The 14,510-nt window shown below is 40.3% G+C and overlaps 1 protein-coding gene across 1 annotated transcript in view; it reads left to right on the top strand.

Moving 5' to 3' along the window:
• Window positions 1–14,510, top strand: part of TAPT1 (transmembrane anterior posterior transformation 1) — a 64,681-nt gene that overhangs the window by 18,830 nt on the left and 31,341 nt on the right. Inside the window, exon 3 of the mRNA XM_082838542.1 lies at window positions 7,910–8,028. Within this exon, the coding sequence (XP_082694668.1) occupies window positions 7,910–8,028 (119 nt within the window). The remainder of the gene's footprint in view (window positions 1–7,909; window positions 8,029–14,510) is intronic.

Genomic DNA, 14,510 nt, shown 5'->3' with positions numbered 1-14,510 from the left:
GTTACTGTCACAGAGGGAACTCTTGGGGTCGAGGTGAACAACCTTAGCTTCTCATCTCGGGTCTGCAGGGAAGAGCCCAGTAGCCCGATCATGGTGTTCCTTTGGCTTTGACTTTCTTCGTCTAAGATTAGGCACTTGGACTAGGTCATCTCAGGAGGGTGGGTAGTCCATGACCGTGTGAATGAGTTTGCTGACGAGGGGCAGAGGAAATGGGAGTAATGGAAACGTTCACAGCAGGGAAATTTTACATCTCTAGTGGAGGAACTTAGTTCTGCTTTTTTGAGAGTTGGAAGGGGTAATAACATTTAGGAAAAAATAATTCAAAAAGTTCCTTTCAAAATAATGAACTTAGTGAAAATATATAAAGCCTTTTTGTTGTTTCACAGTGTAAGTGTATATTAAGAAAATGTAGTTATAGCCAATGTTTCACCTTTATTTCAATAAAACAGTCCTGAGATTTTGTTATGAGAGTACTTAGATCTGTTTATGGCAGTGATTTTTGGGGCATCCTACTCGGTTTCTAATTTTCATGAAAACATTTGGGGAATCATCCCCCTAAATTGTTCTCATGATGCAGCTCTTGCTTGTGACACACCCTGACTCAAGACGTCCCACCACATGACTACTAAGACACCAGAGAGCCTAGGGTATCTGCTCACCTCAGCATCTCAGCAGCCTTGGCTGGTGTTCCTCCTGGCCTGCCTGACGCTTGGCGCCCCTGGCTTGCAGCAGTGGTGACAGCAGCTTCCACGTGTCTTGTGTGACAGTCTTACCGTTCCTAACGCTTCTTGGCGTGGGGCAGGTGGGAGTGCAGATCCATTTTGGCGGAGGCACGAGTAGCCCACTTCAGAGGGAGGTCTTGGAGGTGATGGGGGATGGCCCAGGCATCCAGGGCTTCCTTGGCCTGGTGTCAGCCCTGTACCTCTTAGGCACATAGGATCCATCAGATGGTTCTAGGGCAACCAGCCAAAGACTTCAGGCCTCCGTCCCATTCACTGATGTGTTTAAAAGACAATTTGTGACCTTGGCACTGTGGGGCTATGTTTATCTTTTTGGATCAGTAACTTATTTCTGTCACGTTAGCTTTGGAAGCAGTCTAAACTCTTTCTCTTCCTCTCTCTTTCCATCGTGCTGTATCAGGCCACTGTGCTGTCTCCCTCAGACTAGTATTCTCCTTCGTAACTGTTCTTGCTGCTTCTCTCAGCCTGCTGCAGTGCTGCTGGTCGCTCCCTAAAAAAAGCAGATTTGAGCCTAGAAGGTGTGTGATTGTAGCCTGCAGCAGCTGCTAAGACCTCGCAAATGTGCCATAGGGTCCTGAGGGCACCCCAGCCTTGTACATCACAGCCCTGTTTGTCCTTGCAAAATACCAAGTAATGGCCCCTGCCTCAAGCAAGGGTTGTTGTAAGGACTAAGTAAGTTAATACAGGTCAAGTGCTTAGAATATTACAGTATTCAACAATGACTAAAAATAAGAGAAGGAGGAAAATCTCAAGATCTTTCCATGTGCAGTCTTTCTACAAATTAAAATCTTCAATATATTTATTTACCTCCGAAGAAATGTATTCCTTGTGTTAAATATGTCAGGCATAAGTTGACTGTTATGAAGCCTTTTATCAAAATAACCTTGTTTTCTGTACGCACATGCGTTTATGTGACTTTACCTGTCATGAAAGTACTTGGCTCCTTGTAATCCCTTTGTTTACCATCTCCTAGAGTGTAGACTTCCCAGGGGTATGAATTTTTGAATTCAGATGAATAAAAATTATTTTATTATAGGGATGACCTTGAAGCAGTAATTGCTTTCAAAGTCAGTCATTTGTAAACTTCCTTATTGATAACCCAGTCTCCTTGACATCCTTCTAATTGATCCCCGCATGTGAGTTTGTTGAGAACTTCCAGAGCACAGGATAAAGATTTGTGCCCCTTAGTGGTTAACTGAGCAGATTCCTGACCCTCTCATCTGATGATTACATTCTGGCCACACAGCCTCCCACTCACGTTTCACCTGAGCACGCTCTTGTCTTTGCTTGAAATGCTGTTCCTCCTTTCTGTGCCTGGCGGCAGCTAGTACCCATCTTGTCTCCTGGTGGGAGATCTTTGCTAACGCTGTTCCTCCCTCCCCCAGGTGCCCATCCCAAGTTCACCACCACCACCACCACCCCCACCCCCAGCTCGCTGCTCAGACCTGATCTCAGCGCATCCAGAACACATCCTTCATCTGGCCCTTACTCTGCAGTCTGTGTCCCGCTCACTAGATTTCAATTCCCTGGAGAAATTGTCCTTCCTAAATGACCTTTCAACCCCCGTGTAGAATTAAGCAGGACGCAGGTTCTGCTCTGACAGGAGTAGACCCAGAGCTTTATAAACTGAGACCAGGGGAAGGAAAGAAAACACCCTTCCTGCTTTACTACTGCTTCCCAACTCCCACCCCAGAGCAGCCGCCCTCAGCTCTGGACACTACTTTGTGGTCATGGTGGAGGAGGTAGATTCAGAATTGCCAGAGATGGTTTGTGCAACTCAAAGAGGCATATTCCAGAATCACTGTGGTTTAATTTTGGCCATAACATTTATTGAAATTTCAAATGGCATTAGAAGGAAGGCAGGAGATTTTTGTCAAAAAAGGAAGCATTTTTAAAAGGTTAAGAAACCTTGCTCCACTCTCCAGAGAGAGAGGCTGGCATTTTATTTATTTCTTTTGAGGCTAGTATTTTTCATATGAGTAAGAGCAATAGTGTTAGGTTCACAATGAGTGTGGTAAGAGCTGGTTGTGGAAATTTTCACTAGCGTGTGGTGTTTTGTTGACCAGAAGTGTTACAGAATTGTTGTAGTTTTAACATTGATGTTCAATTATTAAAAACTTCTGTTAAATCTTTTTTTTTTTTTTTAAACATATAAAGCCAAATCCAGTGGCGAGGTTGAGGCTGAGTGACAGGTGTCTTCAGTAGAAATAGTGCTTCAGTTTCAAAGCCATGTCTTCTGCAGACCTACTGGCCTTGCCTCTACTGCTCAGGAACTGGGCAAGCTCCCGAGTTTCACTGCAGAGTCGGGGCAGGGGCAGCGTGCTCGGGTTGGAGGTGAGGATGGACGGAGGCCCTCAGGCCCTGTGCACAGCACCTGGCCAGTGCCTGGCCGTATTGCCCAGTACCCGTAAAAGGCTTCTGAAGCCTTTGCACACAAGATCTCCCGCCAGACAGAAAGTCCAGGGAACATTAGAGCATGCAATACACGTTTCGTTAAGAGAGAGAAGGAGGAACAAATCAAAGACTGAGCTAGCTCTGGAAAGTTTTCACACAAAACCTTCTGTAGCATTTTGTCTTCCATCCCCGGGAAAATAACACGGAATGGAAAAGAGGTACAAGCCAAAAACTCCAGTGTGGGGTTTCTTCTTGAAGTTTCTCCATTATGCTTTGGTTTTCTGCATTCTGTTATTCATGTAGTGGCCAGTTCAAAGAGATGACATATTTATAAGGCCTCCCCCACCCTGCCCCCCGTAAAGGTGAGATGCAGCTAAAGTAAGATACCGCCTTCTTCAAGATGGATAAAGTGAGGTGGGGCTGGAGCAGCAGTACCAGAGGAGGAGAGAAATGGGGAAATGGGGTGAGAGAGCAACAAGGGTCCAGCGCGCAAGGCATGACTGTCAGCTGATAGGACGGATGTTCACCCGTGGTTTAAAGAGGCATGTTCCAGAAGCATGGTGCTTCTTTGATTTTAGCCACAACATTGTATTTATTTTGAAATTTCAAGTGGCATTTAAAGGAGATTTTTGTGTTTCTCGAAACAGGGTGGCATATGACACCAATTTCATTGCTTTATAGTCACACCTGTATATTTCAGGGCCGATTTCATTAGCTGTTACTTAAGACTGCTTGAATGCTTTATGGTTATTTGGTCCAAATGAAGAGGAAATAGTACTTGCCTATTTTATCAAGATGCCATACCAATTAACTGAAGGTGTGAAAGTACACATTATTCTTGTTAATAATATATACTCAAACCTTTTAATTTTATTAAGATAACATTTTCAGAGCTAGCAGGAAATCTATATGTGTGAAATGTTTATGCCTTTTGTAAATTTGATTCATTAAATGCCTTTTATTTCTACATTTTTTATGACACTAGGCAAATTGGCAAAAGACAAGTTAGCACAAAGAAAATTACGTTAACTCCTATGCCTAGCAAAAATAGGGAGTAAGATCTTTTTGCTGTGCTTAAACTGCTTCAAAGAGAACATGTAGGGACTTGAGGCAGACAGACCCAGGCGTGAAGGCCAGTTCCTTCACTCTGACCCACAGCCTTGGGCAGGTGTTCAGCCGCCAGAGCTGTGGTTTCCTCGTGTGCTGAGCAGGGATGAAAATCACTAGCTCAAGAGCTGATGGGGGATTAAGTAGTCAGCACTCACCACTCGCCTGGAGGATGGAAGACACAGGAGTCCCTCTTGGCACATCTCCTTCAGACTCCTGGATCACCAGGTAAATTAAATGAGATGCCCTCCTGCGCCCAGTAGGGCGCCAGGCTCACACTCAGCCCAGCAGGGGTTTCTTTACCTCCCTCAAGGATGAATGTTTTCAGGATTACATCTTGTTTACTTTTTTGGGAAGTTTTCTCATTTTCATTTGTAAAGAATTTAAGAGAATGCTGTGCTTTGTGAAAAAAGTTAACACCTGAACAGTAGATAGAGGAGTTGGGTCACTTTTCCATGTTTCTAAACCCTGAAAGGCATCTCTTTTGCTTTACTTGTGTATTGCATGTTCTCACATAGATGGATGCCTTCTTTCCACCCAGTTGAAGTTTCTTTAGATCATAGCCACTTGCTTTCCTTCCATTTTATTTTTTAAATTTTATTTATTAATTTATTTTTGGCTGCGTTGGGTCTTCGTTGCTGCACGCAGGCCTCCTCTAGTTGCAGCGAGCGGGGGCTACTCTTTGTTGCGGTACACAGGCTTCTCATTGTGGGGGCTTCTCTTGTTGCGGAGCATGGGCTCTAGGCGCGCGGGCTTCAGTAGTTGTGATATGCAGGCTCAGTAGTTGTGGCTCGCGGGCTCTAGAGTGCAGGCTCAGTAGTTGTGGCGCACGGGCTTAGTTGTTCTGCGGCATGTGGGATCTTCTCAGACCAGGGCTCGAACTCGTGTCCCGTGCATTGGTAGGCGGATTCTTAAACAACTGTGCCGCCAGAGAAGTCCCTCCTTCCATTTTAATATTGAGATCTGTCATGTCGACAGCTCCAGGTGGTCTTTATGTGGTCAGCACACAGTGGGGGGAAGATTTTTTCTTGCCCACTGAGTTTACTGGGCTGGTTTAAAATGTGAAGGGGAGGATAAACAACAAGGTCCTACTGTATAGCACAGGGAACTATACTCAGAATACTGTGATAAACCATAATGGAAAAGAATGTGAAAAAAGAGGGCTTCCCTGGTGGTGCAGTGGTTAAGAATCCGCCTGCCAATGCAGGGGACACGGGTTCGAGCCCTGGTCCAGGAAGATCCCACATGCCATGGAGCAACTAATCCCGTGCACCACAACTACTGAGCCTGTGCTCTAGAGCCCGCGAGCCACAACTACTGAGCCCGCATGACGCAACTACTGAAGCCCACGCGCCTAGAGCCCGTGCTCTGCAACAAGAAAAGCCACCACAATGAGAAGCCCATGCGCCGCAACGAAGAGTAGCCCCCGCTTGCCGCAACTAGAGAAAGCTGCACACAGCAACAAAGAACCAAAAGCAGCCAAAAATTAATTAATTAACAACAGCAAAAAGAGTATGAAAAAAGAATGTCTATGTGTATAACTGAGTCACTTTGCTGCACAGCAGAGATTGACACAACATTGTACATCAACTCTACTTCAATAAAAAGAAAAATTGAAAAAAAAAGTGAAGGGAAGGCCCGTTAGACTTTTGTCACTGTTGTTTACCATGATACTAATACACATTCCTCTAAGCCTAAGAAAGGTGACTGTTCTTTAAAAGAAGGTTTGATTCTTTAAGAGACAGTTTTCGTCATGATTACTTTTCTCATCGGTGTTCTTGTTCACGCTTCTTCCTTCCCTGGAAAGTTTCCTTCCCCTGTTCCCACCCCTCCACCCCCTCCCAGTTTACCCTCTCCGGGTGTCAGTAGCCCTCATCTCAGATGTCATTAAGAGTCTCCTCTTCTATGGAGCTTTTTCTAAATCTCCCAAAGTTGGGTTGGCCATTCTTTCTCAGGGCTCCCCTGTTCCTTGTATACTTAGTTCTATCATAGCAGCCGTTACCTCTGCATTGACCTCCTTTATCTACATGCTCGTGTCTCTATCTGTGAAAATGCGAATAAGCTTGCTGAGGGCAGGAACCCCATCATGAGGTCCTGCCAGGCTCTGCCCACCAGGCTGAGCATCTTAGTTGGCCCGTATTAACGGCTTAGTAGATGCTGATGAATGAGTGATGTGTTAATCCCCAGTGTACGGTCACGAGAAAGACAGCCACTTACACGGACACAGCAAAATACGTTCTGGGAATGTCAGGTTTCTGTCATTTTCTGCCTTTGGAGTGTAAACAACAGATCACCAGCAAACAGGGAAAGGATTCTTGGTGACAGGAGAGTAAGGACCACTAGCTTTAGGTGGACCTTGCTCATTTTATAGCACTCCTTTGTGTGTAAAACAAGGGGACAGACAGAACTGTGACTGTGCTGACGACAGGATGACTGACTCAGACCAACTACTAAGAAACCTGGCACATATATGTATACATACACATACGTGTGTGTGTATATATATATATTTTTTTCTTTGAGACATTCTTGCAAAAAATTAATAAAATGTGTCCTTTCTTATAAAGGTGTGTTAGTTTGCTAGGGTTGCAGTAACAAAGTACCATGAACTGGGTGTCTTAAACAACAGAAATTTGTTTTCTCACAGTTCTGGATGCTAAAAGTCCAAGATCAGAGTGTCAGCAGAGTTGGTTTCTTCTGAGGCCTCTCTCCTTGGCTTGTAGGTGGCTGTCTTCTCCCTGTGTCTTTGTGTTGTCTTCCCTCGGTGTCTTGTCTGTGTCCAAATTTCCTCTTCTTATAAGCATACCAGTCATATTGCATTAGGGCCCACCCTAATGACCTCATTTTAACTTAATTAACTCTCATCTCCAAATACGGTCACATTCTGAGGTGCCAGGGGCTAGGCCTTCAACATCTGAATTTGGTGGGGCGGGATGCGATTCTACCAGTAACAGTGTGGATTTTAACTGCTTAATATATATATGTAGGACAGTTTATTGACTAAGGATACATCAAGTGCTGTGTGTGAGGGTGTATATATCATACCATGTTTGTGTGTCAGACATACAGAAAGTCACCACTCTTAAAATGGGGGAGTTTAGTAGCCTGGGTATGGCTACTTCTCTAAGCCATCAAAAGCTTCTGTCCTCCTTATGTGGCAAGTATACAAGAAAGGGGGAAACATTACAGATATTAGCAGCTATTCCTCCAATTAAGAATAATGCCTTCTCTGTACAACAAGTTAAAGTATACATGAAATTTTGTTAAAATTAGTAATCTCTTTACATAAGAGTAAGGTTAGACTTTACAAGTTTTATCTGAAAGGTTTTCTATAATATCTCTAAAGTTTGAGGAAGTACCCAGAAAGCTACATCAGATGCTGTGGTCAAGGGCAACTTGTGTTTTAATTGACTTGTGTAGGTGGTAAACCAAAGACTCTGGAAGAAGAACTACAAACTTGCATTTTGAAAAGGGATTTTTCATTGGAATATGGCTTGTATACACAAGGAGAAGTACTAACTTGTTATTCCCATGGATAAGTTATAAGAAATGAATTTCCTACAAAGCTTAGAAATTCCTTGATTGTTTGAAATTTTCATCTGTAATATTTTAAAGAATATTTATTTTACATTTTGTTTTTTATGTTCTTCTCTGCTTTTAAAATCCAGCTCATGGTCTTTGGAATCTTTCTGTGCCTGGATGCGTTTCTGTATGTGTTCACCCTGCTTCCTTTAAGAGTTTTCCTGGCGCTGTTCAGGCTCTTCACACTGCCTTGCTATGGCTTAAGGTAAGTTTAAGATTATGAACTATTTTAAACATTTAAGTTATTTTTACTACTTGTAGTTGAGCTAAATAACCACTTGCATAGATTTTTTAGAATAGGGATAATCATTAAGTTTCTTTCACACTTTGGCCCTTAATGCATAAATGAACACTGTTTATCTTTTTAATGAATATTATATAATATGCTTATATAATATTTGTACATTTTATATGTACTTTTTTTTTCCAAATGGTTTTGGACCAGAACTTTGCTTTGGCCAGTAAACAAATGTTAATAATGCAGGAGGCTGTGTAGAAGAATAGAAAGGCCTAGCACTGAGAGTCAAGGACCAACCACATTGCCACTGTGCTAGCTCAGCCTGTACTTTTATTTTCTTCAAGTCCCTTGGCCTCCTGGGCATCATCTGTAAAGTGAGGACCAGGTGCTAGGCTGGGAGGTGGGCGGCGGCTGGCATCAGAATCTCCTAGGGAGCTCTTAGTACAGGGTTCCTCCTCTGTCTCATTTGAGAGTCTCTGTCTTCATGGCCTAGCTAGCCTTAGTTACTGCTTACAGGTGAGACCCCCGTCTGATTTGTGAGAGGGGAAAGCTCTTGAAGACCATTGTCCTGGTGGGAAGGATCAGACAGTCTGGCCCAGCATAGATTAACTGACGAGTCATCAGCAACTACTAACTTCTCTAAGCTTGTGTCCCCATCAGTAAAAAGGGGATGTTTAGAGCCAGCATCTTTTACCACAAAGACTGAGAGATGTGCAAAGAATACCTAGTGTAGTGCCTGGTTTGTAGTAGACAGGAATAAATACCAGTTTCCTTCCTTCCTTCTCTTCCAAAACTGGGAACAGGAAGATGAAAATGTAAAGCTTATGTGACTCTTACTGCTTTTTTGGTCTTGAGGTTAGAAATTTGGATTTTACAGGTTTTTTCTCTGTGGTTGCATCCACATGCCTCTGCTCTGTGTGGTCACTCTCTGTAACATTATTACAGTGTTCTTAGCATAGTTGCCCAATTTACGTTTGTCACATGGCGTCATTTTTCTAAATACGTTTCATTCCGAAAAAGTTGCAAAATACTGAAATGGACAATAATATGTGAAACTTTATTTAACTATAAAGTAGGTGACTCTTCCATGGTATATTAAATATATGAATAATAACATTATCATCAGTAACCATGGAAACTGAGTTATAAAATTATTGATCAACATACAGAATTATATGTTGATTTTTTTTAAGACTAAAGTCATGGAAGAGTCTCTTTTAAAGTAATAAGCATATACTTGATATTTAATAGGTACTGAATAACACATAACAGTCCTTTTAAAAATGGCCTTAATCAGTCTTAATAAGGAAGAAATCCCTCCAGTGTAAACTGGAAAAATTTATCAATCATGATGATCATATTGTGATAAGAGTAAAAGCTCGTCTTTGCGAGATGGCATGGGGTAGATTATAAGAATTAAGATCACATCGTTGTTATATGTGATACTTCATATTCTATAATCTTCCTCTCCTTCCAGAATGAAAGAATTATGTTATATATTTTATTAATTTCTTGTTAATCAAACGGGAGTATCTTTTTTAGGAATTTACCATCAACTTTAAGATATTCAAGTACGTGCTTTATGCCTTTGGGAGAATTTTTAAGAAGACTTTATTCGTATCAGCAAACCTTTTTTTTTCAGACATTTGTAGCATGGTACTCCAATATTCAGAAAGCCTAACCTTGTATACTATCACTATTCCTTTATCACTGTTGGGAGCTCAATAGAATCATGGTTATTTCAGTTACCTTTTCAGAAGACCAAGAAAAAAATCTAAGACATTACTAAATGGAAGTCTTCATGTGTGATTGCATAACAAGAATAGACGCATGGAAAGTTGGATAAAGCCCAGGTGAGGCTATCTGACATAAAATAGCTCGTGCCTACACTATGAGCTAGATTATTTTTTAGTTATTCTTTGATCAACAATGTGAGGCAAGTTCGTGCTCTAGCTGTCTTTAAGCGAATGGCTTTTAAAGACAGAGCATGTTCTCCGTGGCTGTTGGCACTATGAGATATAGCATTAAAAGGATGTGTAACCTAAAATCAACAAGAGCCATCTTGTTGTTACACAGGTATCTAAACTGTGTCCCTTGTCACTTGGGGAGCAAGGCACCAAAGTAGCATTAGAGAAGTCTTTCAGTGTTTGTTCTAAAAACTGGGAGAGGTGTTGCAGAGAGCTGGGAAGACTTCATCCCTCCACTCCTTGTTGGCTTTAGTGTGAGTGGTCAATGGTCCCTAGAGCCAACCTTTTCTAGGTATTTTAAGGGGGGTTTTTGGGCATAAAAAGTAAAGGTGATAACTTTCGTATATTACTTTAAAATACTTTTCAATCTAAATTAATTTGAATAACATTTTAAAACAGATTCAAGTCCGTTCTATTTTCAAGTTTTTATGGCCAAACTGACACTAGAGGGCAGCCCATCACACCACAGTGAAGACTCCGCTAAGTTTTCCTGGGCAAACAGTTCTTGCTATTTCTGCAGTTTGGATCAACTGAAAAATTACATTTTATGCCATCACTAATAAATATGTGTATATATAATGTGAAGTGCAGTTAAAATTACATAACAGAACTTCAGCACTTTAAATACTCTGTGAGTGTAGGCAGATTATACAGAATATGAAGATACTGCCTTCCTGTCTTAGTGCCTTAAGTATACTTTATCAGAATTAGCAAAACTATTGTTAATATTAAGTCTAAGACCTTTCAGATATTTTAGGAATATAAAAATACATTTTATTTTTACAAATTATTAATCAGCCAAGTTTTGTCATCTTATAGCTTTTCTTCCAGCATTCTCTACTTCCATTCAAGATTATTTGATTTGTCTTGCCTGTAACTGTATCATGTCCCATCTTTTTAAGCAAACAAAAAGTGCTCTTTCCTTCCGTCTGACTTTATTTTTTCAAAGAGGTAAGAAGAAATTAAAGAGACCAGCAAAGAGGTTAATTGCATTCTTTTTTCTTTTTCTCACTCTCCTGTATTTTAGTTTTCTTTCTGTTAAAAAAAAAAAAGAAAGCTACTATTGATATCTTCCTAGTCTCTTAGTTGTTTGAAATTATTCCCCAAAAGCCGGGTGGGGGGTGGGAAGGGATATTTGTCAAAGTAATCAAGATGCTGACATGAAAACAGCAACAGTTTGCAGGCTCTAGTGCTGTGGTTTCAGTGTCACATCATAGCAGAGTACTACTATTGCCCTCTTTTCAGAAATGGGATTGGTGTTCTCACCTCCTCTACGTGCAGAGTTGTATCTGGTACAGCATTTGTGAGAGGCTTCCGAAAGCTGACAGCCTCCCGGGTTTTCTGCTTTAGAATTGATTTTTTGAACCTATTTCTAAATCTTCTGCAGACTTGCCGTGGGTTTTGGTTTGGGGGTGTTTGTCAGTACTGACAAACTAAATAGACTTTCTGCCTTTCACTAAGCCTGAGGGCCAGGGCGAATCTGCAGCCCTTAAGAAACCAGCCTTTATCGGGATTGCTCCCCTGGTGGACATTTTGCCAGCTTTTGACCCTGTTAAAATATTTTTCATTTTGAGATGTTGGCAGGGTAATTTTCTTGACTCGATAGTTGTGTGTGTGTTATCTGCAAAGGGTGTACTGCTTGCATAAAAAGTTTACACCTGTCCTTAGTAATTTCAAGAATATTTAGGTGAAAACTGTTGCTAATGAATTTACAGTCTTGAAAAGTCTTTGCCCTTAACTATTTTGTTGTAGACTAAAATAAAGAAATACATCCAGAGTCTTTAAAAGCCAACTGATTTATGTATGTCTTCCCTCTTTCTCAGGATAGTATAATTTTTTAAAAACATTTGAGAAACTTCTTGAATTAGGATAATTTTTTTAATGATGAGGACATGAAAATCAGAATTAAGTTTTGATTTATTATATGAAGTATCTTTGTTTCTTGGAAGAATGAAAGTATTTTGTTTTTTAGAAAAGTCGACTGCTCTATATTATGCTAAAGAGGTATCCAACATTATTTTTTCCAAATTTACTTATAGAATAAATAAATAATAACCAGTTGTATGTGTGCTTTTAATTCACCTGGCATTTTTTCTGGATCCTTTTTCCTCCTCCAGCCTGTGGCTTCATTTTGTGTTGTAGAAGCCTCAGTCACATTTGAGTTAAAAGTTGAGGGAGATTGTAGAGAAAAGCAATACTATCTGGTGCCAGGAACTGATAGTTTTGAAAACTTTGCTAAAATATTTTAGACAATAATAAGTGTAGAGTAGGTTTAAGTAATAAATGCTAGAGTATTTTTCTTTTACTATTGGAGCAAATAAAATATGTGCAAGTAAATTTTACTGATTTCTCACCTCGGTTTTAGGCATAACTCTTACTTGGGCTTTATGTACTTTTTTGTTTTTCAGAGGCAATGGTGTCTTTTTCTTTTGAGAATTTACCCCACAGAAAGCTCTCATCTCCCGAAGAATTACGAATTTCAAATGCTTGAGAGTTTCTTAACCCATTGGGTTTCTTCCGTATGCCTTACCTCCTCCAAGGTAGTTCTACCTAAAATTAACTGCACACATATGAACACACACACATATACATAATAGATTTTTCTCTTTTTAGATATAAGCCTTATTTTTGGCCTGAGTGATTCATGCCACCCCTGTCGCGCATGTAGGGAGAGCTCTTGGTAACTTTCTGTGGGGAAACAAGTACGTCTGTCATTTCCTCTTACCAGGGCTGGTCTACGTGGCTGATTTGTAGAGAGCAATATATTTGTTAGAGAGTCTTCCTAACCTCAGTTTTATTGTCCGCTGTTTCCTCACCATGACGCTCTAAGTAGCGTAGCAACATTACAACCTTCTCTCTTTCTTTCTCTCTCGTAAATCAGACCGAAGGGAGGAGCACTTTCACTTCCTTTATAGAATGGAATGTGGTGTCACAGGGACTCCTCGTGGTGAGTAAACCCTGATTTTTCCTTCTATACTCTCGGCCAAATTGACATCAGTACAAACGAATACTGATTATAATGAAAAAATATAGACATAACCATTTGGAGATGGACACATACTGAAGAAAATGTGGTTCCCTTACTTGGTCATAGAGCTTTGTCCACATTTGTGCAGGATTTCACCGTGATCTCATCTAACATAAGAAAATCACTTGATAAAATGATCTTTAATTATACATGTCGGACTAGACCTGACATCAAGTACTTCATTCCCAATGCCACATCAGTCACCTGAGCCCTTCAATGTGAGCAGTTTTTATTCTGCATCCTCCAAGCACCAAACGTAGCTTATAAAACCAGTGGTTTTTTCCTAGTATAGTTTGAAATTATTTTCAAAGCCCAAGGAACGCTTTAGTCATTCAGTTTAAGCTTTTATAATTATTTTTCTACTGTCTGTCACAAAAACTTAAGATTTAAAATTTTCAGTCTCCTAATTAAAGAAAATATCTTAATCTTAATACTTTATTCCAGTTTACTCTAAAATTATAAAACGACTTATCTTTCAAAAATGGAGACCATTTTTAATATTTCACGTTTTTTTCAATAGTGCTTATATATCTTCATTCTTTCAGTTATACCACAAATAGCTAAAAATGTTAAAAGAGAAAGAGAGAAAAAAAGAAATCCCATCCGCGTATTTTGTAATGAAGTAGCTCATGCTGATACCTTGGCATGTTTCAACACCAGTTTGAAAATTAACGAGGCAGGGCTTATCCCAGTTCTCTTACTCATTTGTGTTGCCTCCTCTTCTTTCCTGATCTTTTTCTGTTCACTATCAGTTTTTACTTTAATCTTAGTTGGCATAGTACCTTCTGCTGAACAGGGTGCAGAAAAAGCCTACACCTGATCATCTTGCTTTACTACATCATTCTGTTCCCCAAACGTGCCCTTGAAACAACTGGGTCACTTTATTCGGTAATTGTGCAAATCCAGGGAAAGTATTTGAAAGACCAAAAGATAAAATTTAGAAATGTAGACAATTTAATTTCTGTAAGAGTGGCTTAACTTGAAAATTAAAAAAAATTTAAGTTGTGTTGACTATCTTGTTTAATATTACTTGTCTTGTGATAACTCACAGCCAGCTGTAAATTAGATGTAGTGGGTTTTTCACTTTGTCCAACAGCTTCCTCCGCTTGTTTATGTGTTAGTGTGGGATTTTCAGTGCTTGCAAAACGAATTGCCAGTAACCACTGTTTAACAGGCATTTATAAGGAAGAGCTTCAGCCTGAAAGTATTGTTCATAAACCAATTCAGAGTTGATTGGCAGGGCTGTAGAGAAGCTTCTTACGGAGTTGGAAATACTTATCATATATCATATCTAAAAATGTCCTGGCAGAGAAGGAAACAAATGCTGGAACTGGTTCAAGTCGTTTTAATCAGCTGGACTTAGTTTGAGGTTAGATTTTTTCTTACTCAGAGAAGCTGTGATGCCCCCTTAGAAATGATTTTTTTATTTTTGCAACTTTCCTTTTTCATTCACA

Source organism: Leucopleurus acutus, assembly GCF_964270905.1.
Source record: "Leucopleurus acutus genome assembly, chromosome: 4".
Taxonomy (NCBI): domain Eukaryota; kingdom Metazoa; phylum Chordata; class Mammalia; order Artiodactyla; family Delphinidae; genus Leucopleurus; species Leucopleurus acutus.
The sequence above is the reverse complement of the archived record's forward strand: the minus strand, read 5'-3'. Positions and strand labels throughout refer to the sequence as shown.